A 23,679-nucleotide genomic window follows, 5' to 3' on the forward strand; every position below is an offset into this window, starting at 1 on the left:
AATCATGTTCTATGTTTTTCTGTTTTTTTTTTCTGTTTTTTTTTTATAATTGTAGATGCTCCTGGAAAACCAGAGGTGCTTGACGTGACAAAGAACTCAGTTACATTGGTTTGGACAAAACCAAAGAATGATGGTGGAAGCAAAATAATTGGATACTATGTTGAAGCAATGAGGCTTCCAGGAGACACCTGGGTGCGTTGCAATACAAGTAGTCAAAATGTGCCTCGTGAGGAGTACACTGCAACTGGGTTAGAAGAGGGTGCTAAGTACCAGTTTAGGGTAATTGCCAAGACAGCAGTTAACATTAGCAGGCCGTCTGAAATCACTGACCCGATTCTGGTGTCTGCAGAAAATGGTACGCATTTTAATGTTTTGTAAATGTCTTTTAAAATGTTTTTTTAAATGGCGGTGCTGTCAACTGCTATTTTTCTTACTGATTTTCTCTCATGATTGCTTATCTGTAGTACCACCAAGAATAGAGCTTTCAATACAGATGAAAAAAATGTTGCCAGTAAAGGCTGGATCAGATGTTTGCCTTGAAGCTGAAGTTTTTGGCAAACCAATGCCCAAGGTTACATGGAGCAAGAATGGAGAAGTGTTGAAAGCTGACAAAGAATTCAAGATGTCACAAAAGAGACATCTCTTTTCTCTGAGCCTTGATGCAGTTACTAAACTTCATGCAGGAAGTTATGGAATTCTTGCAGTAAATGCAAGTGGTTCTACAACTGCAGAAATAAAACTCAATGTTTTAGGTGAGTAAAATTAGAGTTGTATTCATAATCTAAATATTCCCCAAGATGAGATATAGGATATTTGTGTCTCTTTTTGTCAAAATAATGATCATATATCCCCCTTACACAGATATACCTGGCCCACCAGCCTCTATGAAGTTTGATGAGGTACTTTCAGAACAGATCAGGTTGAGCTGGGAGGCTCCACTTGCAGATGGAGGTTCTCCAATTACAAATTATGTTGTTGATAAACGTGAGACAAGCAGGGCTAACTGGGCCCAAGTTTCTGCCAAAATCAGTGGTGATACAAAAGAATGTTTAGTGGAGAGACTGATTGAGGGGCACGAATATCAGTTCCGCATTCGTGCCGAGAATCGCTATGGTACTGGTGACGGCATCATATCGGATCCTGTTGTTGCAAGAAATCCATTCAGTAAGACTTTGCTATTGGTCTATGTATTTTATTTCTTGGATATACTGTAAATACTGTAAAGCTTCTTTGACAATATCTGCATTGTAAAAATGAGTATATAGGTAATGGTGACTTTATATAATTTCTGTGTTGTAATGTGCTTGTCATTTATAGCTGTTCCTGGAGCATGTGACCCACCGGTCCTTACAAACATCACAAAGGAGCGTATGACTGTAAGCTGGAAGGAACCATCTGATGATGGAAAATCCCCTATCCTTGGATACATAGTTGAGAAACGTGAGACCAAGGAAATTAACTGGACTAAACTGAACAGAAAACCCTTGCTGGAGAGAACACTTGAGGTTGGAGGTCTCTCTGAGGGAGCGCAGTATGAGTTTAGAGTCATTGCTGTTAATAAAGCTGGCCTTGGCAAACCTAGTGAACCATCTAATGCCACCTCTGCTCTAGATCCTTTGTGTGAGTATGAGGCTGTTTACAGTACAATATCTTGTAAATTTAGGAATATGCTCACACATACGGTATATAAATACCTCTTAAAATGTATTTACAGATCCTCCAGGCCCACCCATTTCTCCGAAAGTTATAGACACCACCAGCAGCACAATTAGACTAACTTGGACTAAGCCTGCAAATGATGGTGGTACTGAAATTTTGGGATACCTTGTCGAATGCAAGAGAACTAATACAACAGACTGGATAAGATGCAACGTACCCAAGAACCTGCAGGATACAAATTATGTTGTGACTGGACTCTTGCAGAACTCGGAGTACCAACTTCGTGTTACTGCTGTAAATAAAGTTGGATTCAGCCAGCCTTGTGAAGTTCCTGAAAAACATGTTGCCAAGGATGTTTTTGGTAAAAAAAATAATTTACTAACTTTTAAATAAATTACATATTTTCTTAAATCTCCTTTAATTCTGGTCATAAAATATATTATTAAAATATTGTGTAACTAATGCCTGCAATATATAAATGTATTTTTTTCTGTTATTCTAGCTGCTCCTGAGGCTGAGCTTGATGCTGAGCTGAAGGACACTGTGGTGCTCACGGCTGGCAGTAAAATGAAACTTCATGCCATAATTAAGGGTCGACCAGTCCCCAGGGTGACCTGGGCCAAGATGAACACCAACATTAAAGACAGACATGGAATCATAATCAAGACAACAGACACCGATACATTGGTTTATGTTGATAAAGTCAATAGATATGATGCAGGCAAATACATTCTGAATCTTGACAGTGTAAGCGGAATGAAGATGTACACCATTATTGTCAAGGTCCTTGGTGAGTTCTAAGAGGTCTTTCATATACTTATAAGTTTATAGTATTAATATTTATATTAACTAAAATAATTATCTCTCTTTTGACACTAAACAGATACTCCTGGACCTCCACTGAATCTGATGATAAAAGAGACATCAAAGGACAGTGCCTCCATCCTATGGGATGAACCTCTAATTGATGGTGGAAGTGAGATTACAGGTTACATTGTTGACAAAAGAGATGCAGAAAGGAAAGCATGGTCGAATGTTTCAAGCACTTGCACTAAAACATATTTCAAGATTGATGGTTTAGAAGCTGGAAGATCTTATTGTTTCAGGGTTCTGGCTCAAAATAAGTATGGCACTGGTGAGCCATGTGAAACTGTGGATGCTGTTAGAGCTTCTGGTGAGTGAAGATAATTTTTGATTATGTAATTTTCAACTGCAGAAAAAAGTTTAATGTATATTTTATAATAACACTGCTCATATTTATTATCGAATAAACTATATTCTAGAACAACCTGGACCAGTTATGGACTTCAAGACCTTACTGGTAACCAAGGACTCTTGTACACTTTCCTGGAAAAAGCCCATCAGTGACGGAGGAAGCCGCATCATAGCTTATGTGCTAGAGGTCCTTAATGGCGAAGACAAATGGAAGGAGCTTCTTAGATCAAAGAACATGCAATATAGTGCAAAGGACATTATTGAAGGAAGGGAATACAAATACAGAGTTAAAGCAACAAATGATTCTGGAGATGGTCCTGTGAAAGAACTATCTGTGATTGCTAAAGATGTCAATGGTGAGATTTCTAAATCTATTTGTCATTTTTTTTTGCCCTTGAGCTCTCTCTCTGGTATTTTGTGTTCTAAATCTGCTCCCTGTTAATTATTTTTCTATATTATTATAGTTTCTCCAAGCTGTGACTTGCGAGAGTTGCCCAACTTGAACTATATCGCAAAAGAAGGAAGCAATGTTCGTCTCAAGATTCCTATTAGTGGAAAGCCTGTCCCTGTTGTCACATGGAAGAAGGGAGAGGATGAAAATCTCACAGACACAGGAAGAGTGTGTGTAGAATCAACGGCAGTAAACACAACTCTTATGATACGTGACTGCCAAAGGACAGATGCCTCAAAATACACAATCACTCTTCGCAATGCTGCTGGAACAAAAGAGTCCACAATTTTTGTCAGAGTTGTTGGCAAGCCTGGAATTCCAGCTGCACCAGTAAAGTTCAAGGAAGTGACTGCAGATGGTGCAACCTTAAAATGGGGTGTTCCTAAAGATGATGGTGGATCAGAAATTACCAACTACATTCTTGAGAAACGTGATTCGATTACTAACATGTGGGTTACTGTGTCTTCATCTGTGGACACAAACAGTTTCAGAGTGACTGGTCTCCATGAGGGAACTGAGTACATCTTTAGGATTAGTGCAGAAAACAAATATGGAATTGGTGAGGGCCTCAAATCAGAGCCTATGGTTGCCAAGCATCCATTCAGTGAGTTGATTTTAAATGTTATTTTCAATATAGCTAAGATACTATAGTCAATATCAAAGTGTGAAAATCTCACTTTCTGACTCGTGATTACTTCATCAGATGTTCCAGATTCACCTCCACCCCCTCAAGTCATGAGTATGTGTCATGATTCAGCAACACTTGCATGGTTTGATCCAAGGAAAACCGGAGGCTCACCAATCACAGGTACAGACATAATTCAATATAAGACAGTAACCTTTTCATCAAGACAATGCTTTTTTTCAACTGAAATATATTTTGAAGTGAAACAATACTACAACAATTGGATATATCAACAGTATTTTTATTTAACTATTTTATACTTAATTTTTCTTAGTGTTATTATTATTTATTTATTTAAAAAAAAAATTGGGTTACAGGTTATCATGTTGAATTCAAGGAAAGAAACAGCATGTTATGGAAAAGAGCAAACCCAACTGCTTTGAAGATGAGAGATTTCAAAGTGACAGGCTTAACTGAGGGTCTAGAATATGAGTTCAGAGTTATGGCTATTAATCTGGCTGGTGTTGGTAGACCAAGTCCTGCCACTGAGCCAATGGTTGCCTTGGATTCAATTGGTAAGTAAAGCTTATTTCAATTACTTGAGGCTTATATAATCCCTCATTATACACCCTACTTTGAGTAAGGTTAATTTAAAATAAATTAAAAATTTTCATTATAGATGCACCTGGCAAACCTGATGTGATTAGCATCACTAGAAGCACTGTTACACTTCAGTGGACTGAGCCTCAATATGATGGTGGACACAGGCTTACAGGCTACATTGTTGAGAGACGTGATCTCCCAGCTAAGGTCTGGGTAAAGGCTAATATAATAAATGTTGTGGACTGTGCATATACTGCAGCAGACTTGCAGGAGGGTTGCAAGTATGAATTTAGAATCCGGGCAAAGAATGCAGCGGGAGCAATAAGTCCACCCTCCGAACAAACTGATACCCTGGTGTGCATGGATGAATATGGTAAGACTAAATTACATTTTCTATTTCATACATCTAGAGTAAATGAAGTACCATGTCAACTAACCTAGGAAATTGTGCTGATTGGTTTGTTATTATTTTGCAGCGGCACCAACCATTATAATTGATCCAACAGTCAAGGAGGGGCTAACTGTCAAAGCTGGAGATACTATTGTAATTACTGCAACAAGCATTCTGGGCAAACCTCAGCCAACCTCTGTGTGGTCAAAGGGTGGAAAGTATTTCAAGCCATCAGATGTATGCCAAATAGAAACTATGCCTTCATCTTCTACTCTTTCTATCAAATATGCAAGTAGGAAGGATTCAGGAGAGTATACAATTACAGCAAGTAACCCATTTGGTGTGAAAGAAGAAAATGTGAAAGTAACAATTTTAGATGTTCCTGGTCCTCCAGGGCCAGTTGAAGCAAGTGGAATTTCATCTGAAAAGGTCACTTTGACATGGACACCACCTCATGAGGATGGAGGATCTACGATTAAATACTATACTTTGGAGAAAAGAGAAACAAGCCGTCTCCTTTGGACCATTCTTGCTGAAAAGGTTATTGACTGCCACTTTGTTGCCAATAAGCTTATCCAGGGAAATGAGTACATCTTCAGAGTTTCTGCTGTCAACAGTTCTGGAACTGGAGATGCTTCCCATTCTGAACCAGTGAAAATGGTGGATAGCTATGGTATGGTTAAAAAAAACCTTACTCTCTCATTTTATTTACATAATGTTCTTTTGTGTGATGTTTTATAGCTGGATATTTAAATGTAATATACTATTCTCAAGAGTTATATTACTTATTTCAGGTCCCCCTGGTCCGCCAGCTAAACCAGAAGTTGAAAATGTTGGAGGAAATTCTGTTACCATTGCTTGGAAAAGACCAGTTGATGATGGTGGAAGTGATATAATGGGCTACATGGTTGAAAGGAAAGAAAAGAAGGGCATGAGATGGGCCCGAGCATCAAAGAAAACAATTGCTGAACTCCACTTTGAAGTCAAAGGGCTAAAAGAGGGCGTTGAATATGAATTCAGAGTAACTGCTGAGAATAAATCTGGTTTCGGTGAGCCAAGTGAACCTTCAATGCCAGTGAGGACAAAGCTTGTTGCTGGTAAGTAAAGTGATTATTTAATATCTGATATGATAGCAAAGATGTGCCTAACATATATGCTATCAATTTTCAGATGTACCTAGTCCTCCAGTCAACCCAAGGGTCACTGACACAACAAAAACCACAGCTGAATTGCACTGGGGCAAACCACTTACTGATGGTGGCATGGAAGTCAAAGGATACCTTGTTGAGCACAAAAAGGAGGGAGAAGAAGAATGGGTGAAAGATACTGCTACGCCTTTGAGGATCACTGAGTTTGTTGTCCCCAATTTGCAAGCTGGAACAAAGTATCATTTCAGAATTTGTGCAATGAATGCAATGGGTGTTAGTGAACCAGCACAAACAAAGGATCTTGTTGAAATTGTGGAACATGAAGAAATCCCTGATTTAGAACTAGATGTAGAACTCAGAAGAACGTTAGTTGTTAGGGCAGGTGTCTCTATTCGTATATTTATTCCTATTAAAGGACGCCCAACCCCTACAGTGACTTGGACAAAAGAAGACTCACCATTGAAAACTCGTGCAATCATCGACAGTACTGAATCCTATACCTTGTTGGTCATTCCCGACTGTAATAGACGTGATGCAGGGAAATATGATTTAACATTAGAGAATGCTGCTGGAAAGAAGACTGCTTCTGTGGTTGTAAGGGTTTTGGACTCCCCTGGTCCTCCTCTCAATCTGAAACCCAAAGCAATTGACAAAGAGAGTATCACATTGGAATGGGAAATGCCTCTTATTGATGGAGGTGCTAAAATAACTAATTACATCATTGAGAAGAGAGAGTCTACTCGCAAGGCATACACTGCTGTAATCACAAAATGTGATACATGCTCCGTCAGAGTTCCTGATCTGGCAGAAGGTTTGGAATATTATTTCAGGGTTTCTGCTGAAAATGAGTATGGCATTGGTGAAGCAGTTGAAACCCCTGACCCAATCAGAGTATCTCAAGCACCAGCTCCACCAGAAAATGTCACTTTTACTGATGTCACAAAGAACTCAGTTAGTCTTGCATGGACTAAACCAAAACATGATGGTGGAAGTAGGGTTACTGGGTATGTAATTGAAGCACAAAAGAAAGGAACAGACCAGTGGGCCCATGTGACAACTGTGAAAACGTTGGACTTTACTGTAAAAAATCTTAACGAAAATGAAGAGTACATATTCCGTGTAATGGCAGTAAACAGTTCAGGGCGAAGTCTTCCTCGTGTAAGCAAGCTTGTAGTTATCAAAGAACAAAGTTCAGAACCAGAATTTGATCTCCGTGGTGTGTGTCAGAAGACCGTTATTGCCAAGGCTGGCGATGATATAAAGGTTGAGGTTCCCGTTTCTGGACGTCCTAAGCCTACAGTTTCTTGGCAGAAAGACAATCAAGCCCTCAAATTAACACAAAGGACAATGATTGAAAATACTTCTACCTCAACTATCTTGATCATAAATGAATGTTTAAGAAGTGACAGTGGAAAATACTCAATGACAGGAAAGAACATTGTTGGCTCAGTTACTGATAGCATCACAGTAAAAGTGCATGATGTGCCTGGACCACCAAAGGGACCAATTAAACTGGACAAAATATCTCGTACTTTTATTGAGTTCTCATGGGAAGCTCCTGAAAATGATGGCGGTGTACCAATCAATAACTATATTGTAGAAATAAGGGAAACTACTAGCCAGACATGGGTAGAACTGTCCTCAATGATTATTCGTACAACATTTAAAGCAACCCGTTTAACAACAGGAACTGAATATCAATTCCGCGTCAAGGCTAAAAACAGATATGGAACAGGGCCACCATTAACATCAGAAGCAGTGGTTGCTGCATATCCATTTAAGGTACCTGGGCCACCTGGAACACCCAAAGTCGTCACTTTCACTAAAGATACAATGACAATTGGTTGGAATGAGCCTGTTTCTGATGGTGGAAGCGAGGTCATTGGTTACCATGTTGAAAGGAAAGAGAGGAGCAGTATTGTCTGGCACAGAATCAGCAAGGCACTTGTGATCGGAAATCTGTTCAAATCCACCGGACTAGAGGATGGTGTGGCATATGAGTTCCGTGTGATTGCTGAAAACATAGCTGGAATTGGAAAACCAAGCAAAGCTTCTGAACCAATGCTTGCTCTTGATCCAGTAGATCCACCTGGTCAACCTGTCCCAATCAATGTGTCCAAAAATGCCATCACTATTCAGTGGACAAAGCCAGAGTATGATGGTGGATTTAAGATTACTGGCTATACTGTGGAAAAGAGAGATCTTCCAGCTGGACGCTGGATAAGAGCTAACTTTACAAATATCATTGAAACCACTTTCACTATAAGCGGTCTAACACAAAATGAATCTTATGAATTCCGTGTACTTGCAAGAAATTCAGCTGGTGCGGTTAGTAACCCATCAGATCCATCAGATCCAATTATTTGCAAAGATGACATTGAAGAACCAAGGATTATGGTTGATGCTAAATTTAAAGATATTGTCCTTGTCAAAGCTGGAGAGGTGTTCAAACTTGAAGCTGATGTTGCAGGCCAGCCATTACCATCCATGGTTTGGTCGAAAGATGGAAAAGATGTTGAAAACACATCCAAACTACAGATCAAGATGACAGAACTTACAGCAGTTTTGATCAACAAGGATTCTGTCAGAAGGGATGGTGGTGAATTTATTTTGACAGCAACAAATGTTGGTGGCTTTGCTAAGCATGTTTTCAATGTAAAGGTTCTTGATAGACCAGGACCACCTAAGGGACCTCTGGCAGTTTCTGATATTACAGCTGAAAAATGTGTGCTAACATGGAATCCACCTGCAGATGATGGAGGTGCAGACATCGAACATTATGTTATTGAAAAACGTGAGTCAAGCAGGCTTGCTTGGACAAATGTGGCATCTGAATTGCAGGTTAATCAGTGCCAAGTGACAAAGTTGCTCAAAGGAAACGAATACATTTTCAGAGTTATGGCTGTTAACAAGTATGGTGTTGGAGAACCTCTTGAGTCTGAAGCAATAATTGCAGATAATCCATATGTACGACCAGATCCTCCACAAACACCTGAGATAACAGCGGTCACCAAGGATTCAGTAGTCATCTGTTGGGGTGCACCTGCTAGCAATGGTGGAAGTGAAATCACCAACTATCGTATTGAGAAAAGAGACAGGATTAGTTTGCGTTGGGTAAAATGCAACAAGAGGAATGTTACTGACTTACATTTCAAGGTTGCTGCTCTTGTTCCAGGCCATGAATATGAGTTCAGAGTTTTTGCTGAAAATGCGGCAGGAATAAGTGAACCAAGTCCTTCTTCACCATTTGTCAAGGCTACAGATACTCTTTTCAAACCAGGTCCCCCTGGCAACCCAAGAATCCTGGACACAACAAATTCTTCAATCACGCTTGCATGGAACAAACCAGTTTATGATGGTGGTTCTGAAATTACTGGCTATATTCTTGAAACCTGTCTCCCTGGAACTGAAGAAGAATGGACAATTGTCTCCCCTAAAGAGGGTGTAAAGGGAACATCATTTACAATTACAAATCTTAAGGAAAATCAGGAATACAAAATTAATGTGTCAGCTGTAAATTGCGAGGGTATTGGAGAAGCAGCACCTGTACCAGGTTCACCTAAAGCAGAGGAAAGACTCATACCACCAGAGGCTGACCTTGATGCTGAACTTCGTAAGATTGTGAACATCAGAGCATGCAATACACTAAGACTTTTTGTGCCAATTAGAGGAAGACCAACACCAGAGGCCAAATGGTCAAGAGAGAATGATGAACCTTTAGACAGAGCTACAATTGAGACAACATCATCTTTTACATCACTGGTTATTGCCAATGTGAATAGATTTGACAGTGGCAAATACAATTTGACTGTAGAAAACAGCTCTGGAACAAAGACAGTCTCTGTAATAGTTAGAGTTTTAGATACACCTGCAGCACCACAAAACCTAAAAATCAGCCAGGTCACTAAAGAAAGTGTTTCACTCATATGGGATCCTCCACTTAATGATGGTGGCACAAAAATTAAGAATTATATTGTTGAGAAGCGTGAGGCTACAAGAAAGGCATATGCTACAGTAAATGCCAATTGTCACAAAACTACTTACACAGTTGACCAGCTCCAAGAAGGATGCAACTACTATTTCAGAGTTCTGGCAGAAAATGAATATGGCATTGGTCTCCCTATGGAGACTGGTGAATCTGTTAAAGTGTCTGAAAAGCCACTTCCCCCTGGCAAGATTATACTTCAAGATGTCACAAAGACAAGTGTGACATTATCATGGGAAAAGCCTGAACATGATGGAGGAAGCAGAGTGGTGGCATATGTTGTAGAGATGCAGAGCAAAGGGAGTGAAAAATGGACACAAGCTGTGATTGTCAAGGTACCTGAAGCAGTTATTACTGGGCTTGTACCTGGTGAAGAGTATATGTTCCGTGTTTCTGCAAGGAATGAAAAAGGAACCAGTGATCCTCGTCAAATTGGTGTGCCTGTGATTGCCAAAGACCTTGTAATTGCTCCATCTGCTAAGATGTTGTTCTCCACATTCAGCGTCCTGGCAGGAGAAGATTTGACAATTGATATTCCTTATAATGCTCGTCCCAAAGCTACCATTTCATGGCTAAAGGAAGCAGTTCCACTTAAACGAACAACCAGAGTTAACTTTTCATCTACGGATACACAGCTGCATTTAGTAATCAAAGAGGCCTGTAGAGATGATGTTGGCCAGTATAGTATTAAACTATCAAATACAGCTGGTGAGACAAAAGCAGACATTAGAATTGTTGTTCTTGACAAACCTGGTCCACCAACAGGCCCTGTTAACATTGATGAAGTAACATCTGACAGTGTTACCATTTCTTGGAAGCCACCAGAGTATGACGGGGGCTGCACTATTAATAACTATATAGTAGAAAAGAGGGACACATCCACAACTAATTGGCAGATTGTAGCAGCAAATCTAGCAAGAACTAAAATTAAGGCAGGAAGACTAAAAACAGGCTCTGAATATCAATTCAGAATTGCAGCAGAGAACAGATATGGCAAAAGCCCTCTGCTTGTGTCTGAGTGTGTAGTTGCACAGTACCCGTACAAATTACCAGGCCCTCCTGGAACACCTTTCTTGCAGTCTTCCACAAAAGATAGTATGGTGATAGTGTGGAATGAACCTGTCATTGATGGTGGAAGTACAATCTTAGGGTATCACCTTGAGCGAAAAGAGAGAAATAGCATTCTTTGGATGAAATTAAACAAAAGTATAATCCAGGACACAACTTTCAAGACAACAGGACTTGAAGAAGGCATGGAATATGAATTCAGAGTTTATGCTGAAAACATTGTTGGCATTGGAAAGGCTAGTAAGATCTCAGAGGGCTATACTGCCAGAGATCCTTGTGATCCTCCTGGAACACCAGAAGCAGTTAGAATCACAAAGAATTATATTAAAATTGCATGGACCAAGCCAGAGTATGATGGCGGAAGCAAAATCACTGGATATATTGTAGAAAAGAAGGAACTGCCTGCGGGACGCTGGATGAAAGCAAATTTCACCAATATAATAGAGACTGAGTATACTGCAACAGGTCTTACTGAGGATGAGAAATATGAGTTCCGTGTCATTGCAAGAAATGCTGCTGGAGTTTTTAGTGATCCATCATATAGTACTGGACCTATCATGGCAAAGGATGAGATTGAACCACCACGTATCAGTATAGATCCAGAGTACACTCAAACAATTGTTGTAAATTCAGGGGACAACTTCAAGATTGATGCAGATATTCATGGAAAACCAACACCATCAATCTGTTGGATGAAGGGTGAGCAGGAACTTGGAAACACCATATCTCGTGAAATTAAAAGCACAGAAAGCTATACCTGTTTGACTGTAAAGGAGGCCAAACTTGCTGATGGAGGTCAATATACTCTACTGCTGCAAAATCCAGGAGGAGAGAAGACTGTACAAGTCAATATCTGTGTCCTTGATAAGCCTGGGCCACCAGAGGGACCCATCTATATTACAGGTGTAACTAGTGAACAATGCTGCCTTTCTTGGAAACCACCTAAACAAGATGGTGGCAGCGAGATCACTCATTATATTGTTGAAAAAAGAGAGACTAGCAGACTACTTTGGACAGTTGTTGAACCCAAACTCCAAGCTCTAAACCTTAAAATACTGAAACTACTAGAAGGAAATGAATATATTTTCAGAGTTTTACCAGTAAACAAATTTGGTGTTGGTGAGCCCCTCCAATCAAGTGCAGTTGTTATCAAGAATCCATTTACACCTCCAGATGCACCAAAAGGAGTGGAAGTCTCTAATGTCAAGAAAGATTCAATGGTCATAACCTGGGAGGCCCCAACAAATGATGGAGGTACTCCTATCACTGGTTATATTATTGAGAAACATGACAAGGAAGGCATTAGATGGACCAGATGCAACATGAAAACAGTTACTAACCTCACATTTAAAGTTACTGGACTCCTGGAGAACCACCTCTACGAATTTAGAGTTTCTGCTGAGAATGCTGCTGGAGTTAGTGAGGCAAGTTCTGCAACTGTATTCTATAAAACCCTGGATCCTGTATTCAAGCCAGGTCCACCACATAATCCAAAAGTGTTAGACATGACCAAATCATCTGTTGTACTTGCATGGGGAAAGCCTATTTATGATGGTGGCTGTGAAATCCAGGGATATATTGTTGAAGTATGTGAAGCAAAAGCAGCCATAGAGGAGACAAAGACTCCAGGAGAAGAAGGAAAGGCAGCTACAGATGAATGGACAATCTGCACTCCACCAACAGGTGTTAAACTGACACGTTTTAATGTGGAAAATCTGAAAGAAAAGCAGGAATATAAATTCAGGGTTTGTGCGGTTAACAAGGTTGGTGTTGGGGAGCATGCTGATGTTGCAGGGTCCATACTGCCAGAGGACAAAACTGAGGAACCAGATCTTGATATTGATGCTGAGTTTAGAAAGCTTGTACGTATTAAAGCTGGAGGTTCCCTTAGAATGTTTATCCCTTTCAAAGGAAGACCAGCACCACAAATCAAATGGGAAAAAGATGGTGGGCAAGTTAAGGAAACAGCACAGATTGAGACCACCAGCAGTCACACTTATCTTGTGATTGATAAAGTCAACAGGGCAGACAGTGGTAAATATACTGTTACTGCAGAAAACTCTGCTGGTGCAAAATCTGAAGCAATTATTGTGAAGGTCCTTGACACACCAAGCGCTCCTTTCAACTTCAAAGTTAAAGAAATTACAAAAGAATCTGTTACTCTTACATGGGAGCCTCCAATTTTAGATGGTGGAGCAAAGATAAAAAATTACATTGTTGAAAAACGTGAGAGCACAAGAAAAACATTTTCTGCTGTTGTCACAAACTGCCACAAACTCTCTTGGAAAGTTGAACCACTTCAAGAAGGCTGCAGTTACTATTTTAGAGTGCTTGCAGAAAATGAACATGGTATAGGGCTTCCAGCCGATATCACAGATCCTTTAAAGGTTTCAGAGGTGCCACAATGTCCTGGAAAATTAAGTGTTGTTGATGTTACTAAAACAAGTGTGTCTCTTTCTTGGGAAAAGCCGATTCATGATGGTGGTAGTAGAATTATTCAATACCTTGTTGAAATGCAGGTCAAGGGTAATGATAAATGGTCTGGATGTGCCAATGTAAAAACACTGGAAGCTGTAATCAGTAATTTGAACCCTGGCGAAGAGTACACTTTCAGAGTAATTGCTATCAATGAAAAAGGAAAGAGTGACCCAAGAACACTTGCTGTCCCTGTGCAAGCAAAGGACCTTGTCTTTGGGCCTGATGTAAGACCTGCATTTAGCAACTACAGTGTTCTTGTTGGAAAGGACCTTCAAGTTGAAATCCCATTTTCTGGACGTCCAAAACCGAAGGTTACATGGACAAAGGATGGTGCAGCCCTTAAGTTCACAACAAGGGTTAACATTTCTAATACACCACACAGCACTGTTCTTAGCATCAAAGAAGCAGCGAGAGAAGATGGTGGAATGTATGGAATAAACGTTTCCAATGTTGTTGGACAAAAGGATGCAACCATTGAAATCATCACTCTTGATAAACCTGGCCCACCAACTGGCCCTGTGCGTTTTGATGAGATAACTGTTTCAAGCGCTACATTGTCGTGGGATCCTCCAAAGTATACTGGTGGTTGCCCCATTTCAAATTATATTGTGCAAAAGAGAGATACAACTTCTACAACATGGGAGAATGTTGCAATTTCATTAGCAAGAACAACACTTAAAGTTGTGCGACTGAAGACTGGTGCTGAATATCAGTTCAGAATCATTGCTCAAAACAGGTATGGTAAGAGCTATGCTCTGGACTCTTCAACTGTTGTTGCTCAGTATCCATATAGAGAACCAGGACCACCAGGAACTCCATTTGTGTCATGTCTATCAAAGGATCATATGGTTGTTGAGTGGAATGAGCCAGTCTCAGATGGCGGCAGCACCATTATTGGATATCATCTTGAAAGGAAGGAGAGAAACAGCATTCTGTGGACAAAGATAAATAAGACACTGATTCAAGAAACAAGATTCAAAACCAGTCCTTTAGAGGAAAGTGTTGAATATGAGTTCAGAGTGTATGCGGAAAATATCGTTGGCATTGGAAGATGCAGCAAAATCTCAGAAGGCTTTGTTGCTCGGGATCCATGTGATCCTCCTGGAACCCCAGAAGCTGTCCATGTGACTAAAAATTCAATAACTATCCAGTGGACAAAGCCAGAGTATGATGGTGGAAGTGTTATCACTGGTTATACTGTTGAGAAACGTGATCTTCCTGAAGGACGCTGGATGAAAGCAAGTTTCACTAATGTTATTGAAACCAATTTTACTGTCACTGGGCTTACAGAAGGTGCAAAGTATGACTTCAGGGTAATTGCAAAGAATGCAGTTGGGACTATCAGCAAACCATCATACAACAGTGGACCTATTTCTGCATTGGATGAAGTAGAGCCACCAAAGTTCTCTATTGACCCAGAATACACTCAGACTCTAATTGTGAATGCAGGAGATACATTCAAACTTGATGCTGATGTTCATGGTAAACCACTTCCTGCAATCCAATGGTTTAAGAATGAAAAGGAGCTTGAAAACACAATAAGATGTGACATCAAGAACACTGACAACAGAGCATTGATTATAGTAAAAGATGCAGTCAGACAAGATGGTGGAAACTACACTCTTCAGCTCACTAATGTGGCTGGATCTCAAACCGTTCAGTTCCATGTGAAAGTCCTTGATAAACCAGGTCCACCAGAAGGGCCTCTTCATGTCACAGGCATGTCCAGTGATAAATGCACACTGATATGGCATGCTCCACTAGATGATGGAGGAAACACTATCACTCATTACATTATTGAGAGACGTGAGACAAGTCGACTTGCTTGGACTGTGGTTTGTAATGATTGCAAAACTACAACATACAAAGTGACAAAACTCCTGGAAGGTAATGAATATATATTCCGTGTCATGGCTGCGAACAGTTATGGTGTTGGGGAGCCAATTGAAGCACCATCCGTATTAATGAAAGATCCATTTATTCCACCTGGATCACCACAAATTATTGAGGTAACAAATATTGCAAGGGATTCCATGACTATTTGCTGGAGTGCACCAGATACTGATGGTGGAAGTGAAATTCTTGGTTACATCATTGAGAAGAGAGACAGATCTGGAATTAGATGGACAAGGTGCAACAGACAAAAAGTAACTGATGTATGCTTCAGAGTGCATGGCTTAATTGAGGATCATGAGTACGAATTCAGAGTGTCAGCTGAAAATGCAGCTGGAATTGGAGAACCTAGCTTGGCAACTTCATACTACAAGGCTTGTGATCCCAAATACAAACCTGGCCCACCCATGTATGCACATGTTGTTGATACTACCAATACTTCAATTACAGTGGCATGGGGAAAACCCCTTAATGATGGAGGATGTGCAATTCAAGGATATATTGTAGAGACCTGCAAAGCTGAAGAGGAAGAATGGACTATGTGCACTCCCCCTACTGGCTTACGTGTCAACAGATTTGAAATCACTAAGCTAACAGAAAAACAAGAATATAAGATTCAAATATGTGCCATCAATAAATTAGGTGTTGGAGAACCTGCAGTTATTCCAGGAACTGCCAAGCCTGAAGACAAGCTGGAGACCCCTGAAATTCACCTCGATTCAGAACTAAGGAAAGGCATTATTGTTCGTGCAGGAGGGTCAGTGAGAATCAGTATACCATTCAAAGGTAGACCAATGCCAGATATCAAATGGACTAAAGATGAAGCTGAACTGTCAGAAAAGACGGTAATTGAAAAGGGTCTTAACTTCACCCAGCTTTCAATTGACTCCTGTGATAGAAGGGACTCTGGAAAATACACTGTGACTCTACAGAATAGCAGTGGCTCTGTATCTGAATTTGTGGCTGTTAAAGTGTTAGATACACCTGGAGCCCCACTAAATCTTGTAGTTAAGGATATCAAGAAGGACTCTGTTACACTTGTTTGGGAACCACCACTTATTGATGGAGGTGCAAAGATCAAGAATTATATTGTTGACAAGCGTGAATCCACAAGAAAAGCCTATGCAAATATAACAACCAAGTGCAGCAAAACAACTTATAAGGTGGAAAATCTTGCAGAAGGGGCCATGTATTATTTCAGAGTTATGGCTGAAAATGAATATGGCGTTGGTTTGTCAGTTGAAACAAAAACTGCTTCAAAGGCATCTGAAGTACCTCAGCCAGTTGGAAAGGTGATGCTGACAGATGTGACAAAAGTAAGTGCATCTCTGGCCTGGGAAAAGCCAGAGCATGATGGAGGTAGTAGGATTGCAGGCTACTTGATTGAAATGCAGCCAAAAGGAACTGACAAATGGGGTGTAGCAACAAATGTAAAAACATGTGAGGGAACAGTCACTGGACTGACTGGTGGTCAGGAATATTTGTTCCGTGTTTTGGCATACAATGAGAAAGGCAAAAGTGAGCCAAAGCCCCTTGCTGCTCCAGTTATTGCCAATGACCTCACAATTGAACCAAGCCTAAATTTGCAGTTCAATACATATAGTGTTAAATCTGGAAAGGATTTCAAACTTGAAATACCTGTTTTTGGACGTCCAAAACCAAAGATCACTTGGTCAAAGGATGGACAGACACTTAAAGTAACATCCAGAGTTACTACTTTCTTTACACCAACATCCACAACCCTGCAGATTACTGAAGCCTGTAAAGATGACCTTGGAAAGTATACAGTTACGGCAACAAACAGTGTTTGTGCAGTTACAGAAGATATCAGTATCATAATCCTTGATAAACCTGGTCCACCCACAGGACCAATAAAAGTAAACGAAGTGAGCAACAATTCTGTTTCCATCTCATGGGAACCTCCGGAGTATACAGGAGGCTGCCAAGTAAAGCATTATATTGTTGAAAAGAGAGACACCACTGAAACTACTTGGCAAGTTGTTGCTGGATCAGTTGCCAGGACATCCCTCAAAATTACCAAGCTGAAAACAGGTGCTGAGTATCAGTTTAGAGTCATTGCTGAGAACAGATATGGTAAGGGGGCTCCTTTGGATTCTAAGTCCATTGTTGTGCAGTATCCTTACAAACCACCTGGTCCACCTGGTACTCCAAATGTGAAATCTGCCACCAAGGATCAAATGATAATTGAGTGGAATGAACCAGTGAGTGATGGTGGCAGTTCAGTGATTGGCTACCACCTTGAGAGCAAAGAAAGAACAAGTATTCTATGGACAAAACTAAATAAAACACTTATTACTGATACTGTTTTCAAAATATGCAATCTTGAAGAAGGCATTGGATATGAATTCAGGGTATATGCAGAAAACATTGTTGGTATTGGCAGAGCAAGCAAAGTTTCAGAGAGCTTTGTTGCCCGTGACCCATGTGATCCACCTGGAACCCCTGAGGCTGTTACAATAGCAAAGGACCACATTAAGATTCAGTGGTCTAAGCCTCAATATGATGGTGGCAGCAAAGTGACTGGATATATTGTTGAGAGAAGAGATTTGCCTGAGGGTCGATGGATAAGGGCAAATTTTACCAATGTAATTGAGACAGAATTTACAAACACAGGCTTAACGGTAAACAATCAATATGAATTTAGAATAATTGCAAGAAATGCAGTTGGTGTCTTCAGCGAGCCTTCAGACAGCACTGGACCAATTACGGCTACAGATGAAATTGAACCTCCAAGTGTTTCAATGGATCCTAAGTACAAGGATGTCATTGTTGTCAGTGCTGGAGACAACATAGTTTTGGATGCAGATATACATGGTAAACCAACACCTGATATTCAGTGGCTAAAAGAAGGAAAGGAAATGGATAAGACATTGCGTATTGAAGTAAGAAGTACACAGAAATGTGCTTCTATTACAATAAAAGATTGTACAAGATTGGATGGTGGAGACTATACCCTTGTATTAAGTAACAGTGGTGGAACAAAAACAATTCCAATAACCGTAAAAGTTCTTGACAGACCAGGTCCACCAATCGGACCACTACGAGTGACTGGCATCATGTCTGACAAATGCCATCTGTCCTGGTCTGAGCCCTTGCAGAATGGTGGAGCCAATATTTCTCATTATATCCTTGAGAAAAGGGAAACTAGCAGACTATCATGGACTGTTGTGGATTCTAACATTCCTAGTGTAAATTATAAGGTGACCAAGCTCTTACAAGGTGATGAGTATATCTTTAGAGTTACGGCTGTCAACAAATATGGCATTGGTGAACCTCTAGAATCTGAGGCAATTATTGCACGCAATCCATACAAGCCACCAAGTGTGCCATCAACACCAGAAGCAAGTGAGATTACAAAGGATTCAATAACTCTCTCATGGACTGCCCCTGAGAGTGATGGTGGATCAGAAATTAAGTGTTATCACTTAGAGAAGCGTGACAAAGATGGTGTAAGGTGGACAAAATGCAACAGACAGAAGCTGACCGATCTGCATTTCAAAGTAACTGGTCTGTCAGAGGGACATTTCTATGAGTTCCGTGTGTCTGCTGAAAATGAAGCTGGTGTGGGAGAATTTAGTGACCTATCTCTGTTTTATAGAGCAATTAATGCCACAACTCCCCCAGGTCCACCTCATCATCCTAAAGTGACAGATCACACAAGCTCATCAGTCTCTCTGTCTTGGGGAAAACCTGCTACTGATGGTGGTGCATATATTAAAGGTTATATTGTTGAGATGAAAGAGGTTTCTTCAGAGGAATGGATCATATGCACACCCCCAGCTGGTATTCAAGCAACACGCCTCACAGTTGAAAACCTGAAGGAAAATGCTGAATATAACTTCCGTGTTTGTGCAATTAATTCTGAAGGAGTTGGTGAGCCTGCTGATGTTCATGGATCAGTGACTGCATCTGAAAAGATTGAAGCACCTGAGATTGAACTTGATGCAGACCTTAGGAAAGTTGTCTCTGTTCGTGCAGGAGGATCTCTTCGTCTTTTCATTACAATTAGAGGTCGACCTGAGCCATCCGTCAAATGGGAAAAGGAGGATGGGCCTTTAACTGATCGTGCTCAGATTGAATGCACAAGTTCATACACCATGCTGGTAATTGACAATGTCAATAGATTTGACAGTGGAAAATATAACTTGACTCTTGAGAACAAGAGCGGCACAAAATCTGCGTTTGTGAATGTCAGGGTGCTTGATACACCAAGTACTCCACAGAAGTTTGAAGTGAAAGATGTAAAGAAAGATTCGGTAACTCTCTGCTGGGATCCCCCACTTACAGATGGTGGGGCTAAAATAACCAATTACGTGGTTGAGAAGCGAGAATCTACAAGAAAAGCTTATACAACTGTCACAAGCAACTGCACACAGACTTCTTTTAAAGTTGATGAACTGCAGGAAGGAGGAATTTTCTACTTCCGTGTATGTGCTGTTAATGAGTATGGCTTTGGTGTGATGGCAGAAACAAAGAATCCTATAAAGGTTGCACAGGTACCTATGCCTCCCGGAAAAGTAACTCTTGTGGATGTCTCAAAGAATAGTGTGACACTTACTTGGGTTAAGCCTGTCCACGATGGAGGGAGCAAAATCCTCTGCTACAATGTAGAGATGCAACCCAAAAGTAGTGACAAATGGGGTGTAAGCTGCACAGTCAAGGTTCCAGAGGCTACTGTGAACAACCTCACGCCTGGAGAAACATACTCATTCAGGGTTATTGCATTGAATGAGAAGGGCAAGAGTGAGCCTCAAGAACTTGGTGTACCTGTTGTAGCTAAAGATATTGAGTTTGAACCCTCTGTTCATCTGCTGTTCAATACATACAGTGTTAAGGCTGGAGATGATCTTACTGTGGAAGTTCCTGTGAGAGGCAGGCCTAAGCCAGTTGTCTCTTGGAAGAAGGATGGCCTTCCTTTAAGGCAAACAACATCTCTTTCAATTGTCAACACAATAGTGTCTAGCAAAATTGTCATTAAAGAAGCTGCTATTGAACATGTTGGTAAATATGAAATCACTCTTGCTAATACAGCAGGCACCAAGTCCACAGACATTAGCATTGTTGTTCTTGATAAACCTGGGCCACCAGCTTCAGTGAAGGTTGATGCTGTGACTTCAGACAGTATTACATTGTCATGGACCCCACCAGAATATGATGGTGGATGCTCCATCAACAACTACATTGTTGAGAAGAGAGATACTAACACAACAGAGTGGCAGATTGTTTCAACAAATGTTGCCAGAACCTCAGTCAAAGTACCTCGATTGACACAGGGTTCTGAGTACCAGTTCCGCATCTATGCAGTGAATCGTTATGGAAAGGGTAAGCCAATTGATTCTCCGGGAATTACAGCAGAGTACACATTTAAACAGCCGGGCCCACCTTCTACACCCCGTGCTGCTCATGCCACCAAGGTCTTCATGCTCATCACATGGAATGAGCCAGTTAATGATGGTGGTAGCACAGTCCTTGGCTATCATTTAGAACGCAAGGAGAGAAGCAGTATTCTTTGGACAAAGGTGAACAGGACAATAATCAAGGATACTGAATTCAAAGTAACTGGTATTGAGGAAGGTATGATGTATGAATTCCGTGTATATGCTGAAAATATTGCTGGAATTGGCAAAGCAAGCAAAGCCAGTGAGCCCATAGCTGCAAGAGATCCCTGTGATCCTCCTGGTCAGCCTGTGGTAACTAGCATGACCAAATCCTCTGTCTCTTTTTCTTGGACCAAGCCTGAGTATGATGGTGGAGCCAAAGTTACTGGTTACATAATTGAGCGTAGAGATCTCCCAGAGGGTCGCTGGATAAGATGCAATTTTACCAATGTTGTAGAGACTTATTTTGATGTAACTGGCCTAACATTGGATGAGAAGTATGATTTCCGTGTCATCGCAAAGAATGCTGCTGGACTATTCAGTGAGCCATCTGACAACACTGGTCCTATTACAGTTAAAGATAATGTAGATCCACCACGCATTATGATGGATGTCAAGTTCAAGGATGTTGTGTTAGTAAAAGCTGGGGAAACTCTGAAGATAAATGCTGACATTGCAGGGCGCCCTCTTCCTGTTGTATCTTGGTCAAAGGATGGACATGAAATTGAACAGAAGGCAAGAATTCAGATAACTGGAACAGACACTAGTACTATGATAGTGGTTAAAGACTGCAAAAGGAGTGATTCTGGACAGTACGCTTTGACTTTAAAGAATGTTGCAGGAAGTGTAACAACCCCAGTAAACTGTGTTATTCTGGATAAACCAGGACCTTCAGCAGGACCACTGTCAGTAACGGGTCTCACAGCAGAGGAGTGCACACTGTCATGGGGACCACCACAAGAAATTGGTGGCTCTGAAATAACACATTATGTTGTTCAGAAACGAGAAACCAGTCGATTGGCCTGGACACTTGTACATGGAGAGGTTAAAACTACAACATTCAAGGTCACTAAGCTCCTAAAAGGAAATGAGTACATATTCAGAGTATTAGCTGTCAACAAGTTTGGACTTGGTGAAGCCCTTGAAAGTGAAATGGTCAAGATCACTGAACCATACACTATACCAGGAGCTCCAACAAATGTTGAAATTACAAGTGTGACCAGTGAGGAAATGAGGCTAACTTGGGCAAAACCAGCATCTGATGGAGGCAGCGAGATCCTTGGATATATAATTGAAAGACGAGAGAAATCTGGTATTCACTGGGTCCGTGTGAACAGGGACCTTGTGAAAGAACTAACAGCCGTAATATCAAAAATAAGAAGAGGATGTGAGTATGAGTTTAGGGTTTATGCTGAAAATTCAGCAGGCTTGAGTCCAGCCAGTGACTCATCTCTTACAGCAAGGGCAGAGGATGAACTTTTGGTACCATCCCCACCAACTAAACCTAAGATTCTGGATCATACCAAGAATTCTATTACTATCGCCTGGAAAAAGCCATTATCTGATGGTGGTGCACAGATCCTTGGATACAGTGTAGAATATAAGAAATCTGAGGATGCGGAATGGATTGTGGCTATTCAGATGACAAAAAGCAGTGAATTCACAGTTTCTGGTCTTACAACTGATGTACAGTATGTATTTGCTGTTAAAGCAATCAACAAAATTGGTGTTAGTGAACAGTCGCCTGTCTCTGAGCCACAGTCAGCAACTCAGAGAAAGGAGGAACCTGTATTTGACATTGACATTGAGATGCGAAAAACTTTAATTGTCAAGCATGGTAATTCATTTACTTTGACGGCTCTATTTAAAGGCAAGCCAGTACCTTCAGTTACATGGAATAAAGAGGAGGTCGATCTCAAAGCAAGGGCAAGCATAGAAACAACAGAAACATGCACATCTGTTACTATTGAGAAAGCAACACGAAATGACTCTGGACAATACATTGTCACTTTGGACAATGGTGTTGGAACAGCATCTTTGCCAATGATAGTCAAAGTCCTTGATACCCCTGGTCCACCAACTAATGTGAAAATTACTGAAGTCACAAAAGATTCTGCAACATTTACTTGGGACCCTCCAGAGAATGATGGAGGAGATGTTGTTAAGGCTTATCACGTTGAGAAACGTGAAGCAAGCAAAAAGGCCTGGGTATGCGTAACAAGCAACTGTCACAGTCTGACATACAGGGTTGAAGACTTGCAAGAAGGTGCAATCTACTATTTTAGAGTCACTGGAGAAAATGAGTTTGGAACAGGTGTACCCACTGAAACTAAAGATGGAACCAAGATAACAGGTACACTTATTTCCATGTTTATTTGTCTGGAAATGAGAAAATAATAGGTTTCAGAAAAACTTTATTAATTTTGTGTTTTATATATGATTTCAACTTTGCACCAACAGAAAAACCAAGTCCACCTGCTAAGCTTGGCGTAACTGCAGTAACAAAGAATAGCATAACCATTGCATGGTCAAAACCAGAGTATGATGGTGGAAGCCGAATTACCAGCTACCTCATTGATGCGCTTGAAAAGGGCCAACAGAAGTGGGTTAAATGTGCCACAGTTAAAGCCAACACCCACATTATTAAGAACCTAAGGGAAAATGCAGAATACTTTTTCAGAGTTCGTGCTGAGAATCATGCTGGACTTAGTGAACCAAAAGAAATGATTATTCCTGTGGTTGTGAAAGATCAACTTGGTGAGTG

At 40.7% G+C, this 23,679-nt stretch overlaps 1 protein-coding gene across 29 annotated transcripts in view; it reads left to right on the plus strand.

Moving 5' to 3' along the window:
• ttn.1 (titin, tandem duplicate 1) overlaps positions 1–23,679 on the plus strand; it is a 132,785-nt gene that overhangs the window by 83,316 nt on the left and 25,790 nt on the right. For all 29 annotated transcript variants that reach the window (XM_026271330.1, XM_026271300.1, XM_026271311.1 and 26 more), the window contains 16 exons: positions 56–355; positions 465–752; positions 862–1,164; positions 1,318–1,620; positions 1,715–2,020; positions 2,162–2,449; positions 2,543–2,833; positions 2,943–3,230; positions 3,339–3,929; positions 4,029–4,133; positions 4,328–4,525; positions 4,630–4,926; positions 5,030–5,617; positions 5,739–6,041; positions 6,115–23,268; positions 23,376–23,672. In XM_026271330.1, the coding sequence (XP_026127115.1) occupies positions 56–355; positions 465–752; positions 862–1,164; positions 1,318–1,620; positions 1,715–2,020; positions 2,162–2,449; positions 2,543–2,833; positions 2,943–3,230; positions 3,339–3,929; positions 4,029–4,133; positions 4,328–4,525; positions 4,630–4,926; positions 5,030–5,617; positions 5,739–6,041; positions 6,115–23,268; positions 23,376–23,672 (21,900 nt within the window). The remainder of the gene's footprint in view (positions 1–55; positions 356–464; positions 753–861; positions 1,165–1,317; positions 1,621–1,714; positions 2,021–2,161; positions 2,450–2,542; positions 2,834–2,942; positions 3,231–3,338; positions 3,930–4,028; positions 4,134–4,327; positions 4,526–4,629; positions 4,927–5,029; positions 5,618–5,738; positions 6,042–6,114; positions 23,269–23,375; positions 23,673–23,679) is intronic.

The sequence above is a fragment of the Carassius auratus genome, chromosome 9 (assembly GCF_003368295.1).
Source record: "Carassius auratus strain Wakin chromosome 9, ASM336829v1, whole genome shotgun sequence".
NCBI classification, from domain to species: Eukaryota; Metazoa; Chordata; class Actinopteri; order Cypriniformes; family Cyprinidae; genus Carassius; species Carassius auratus.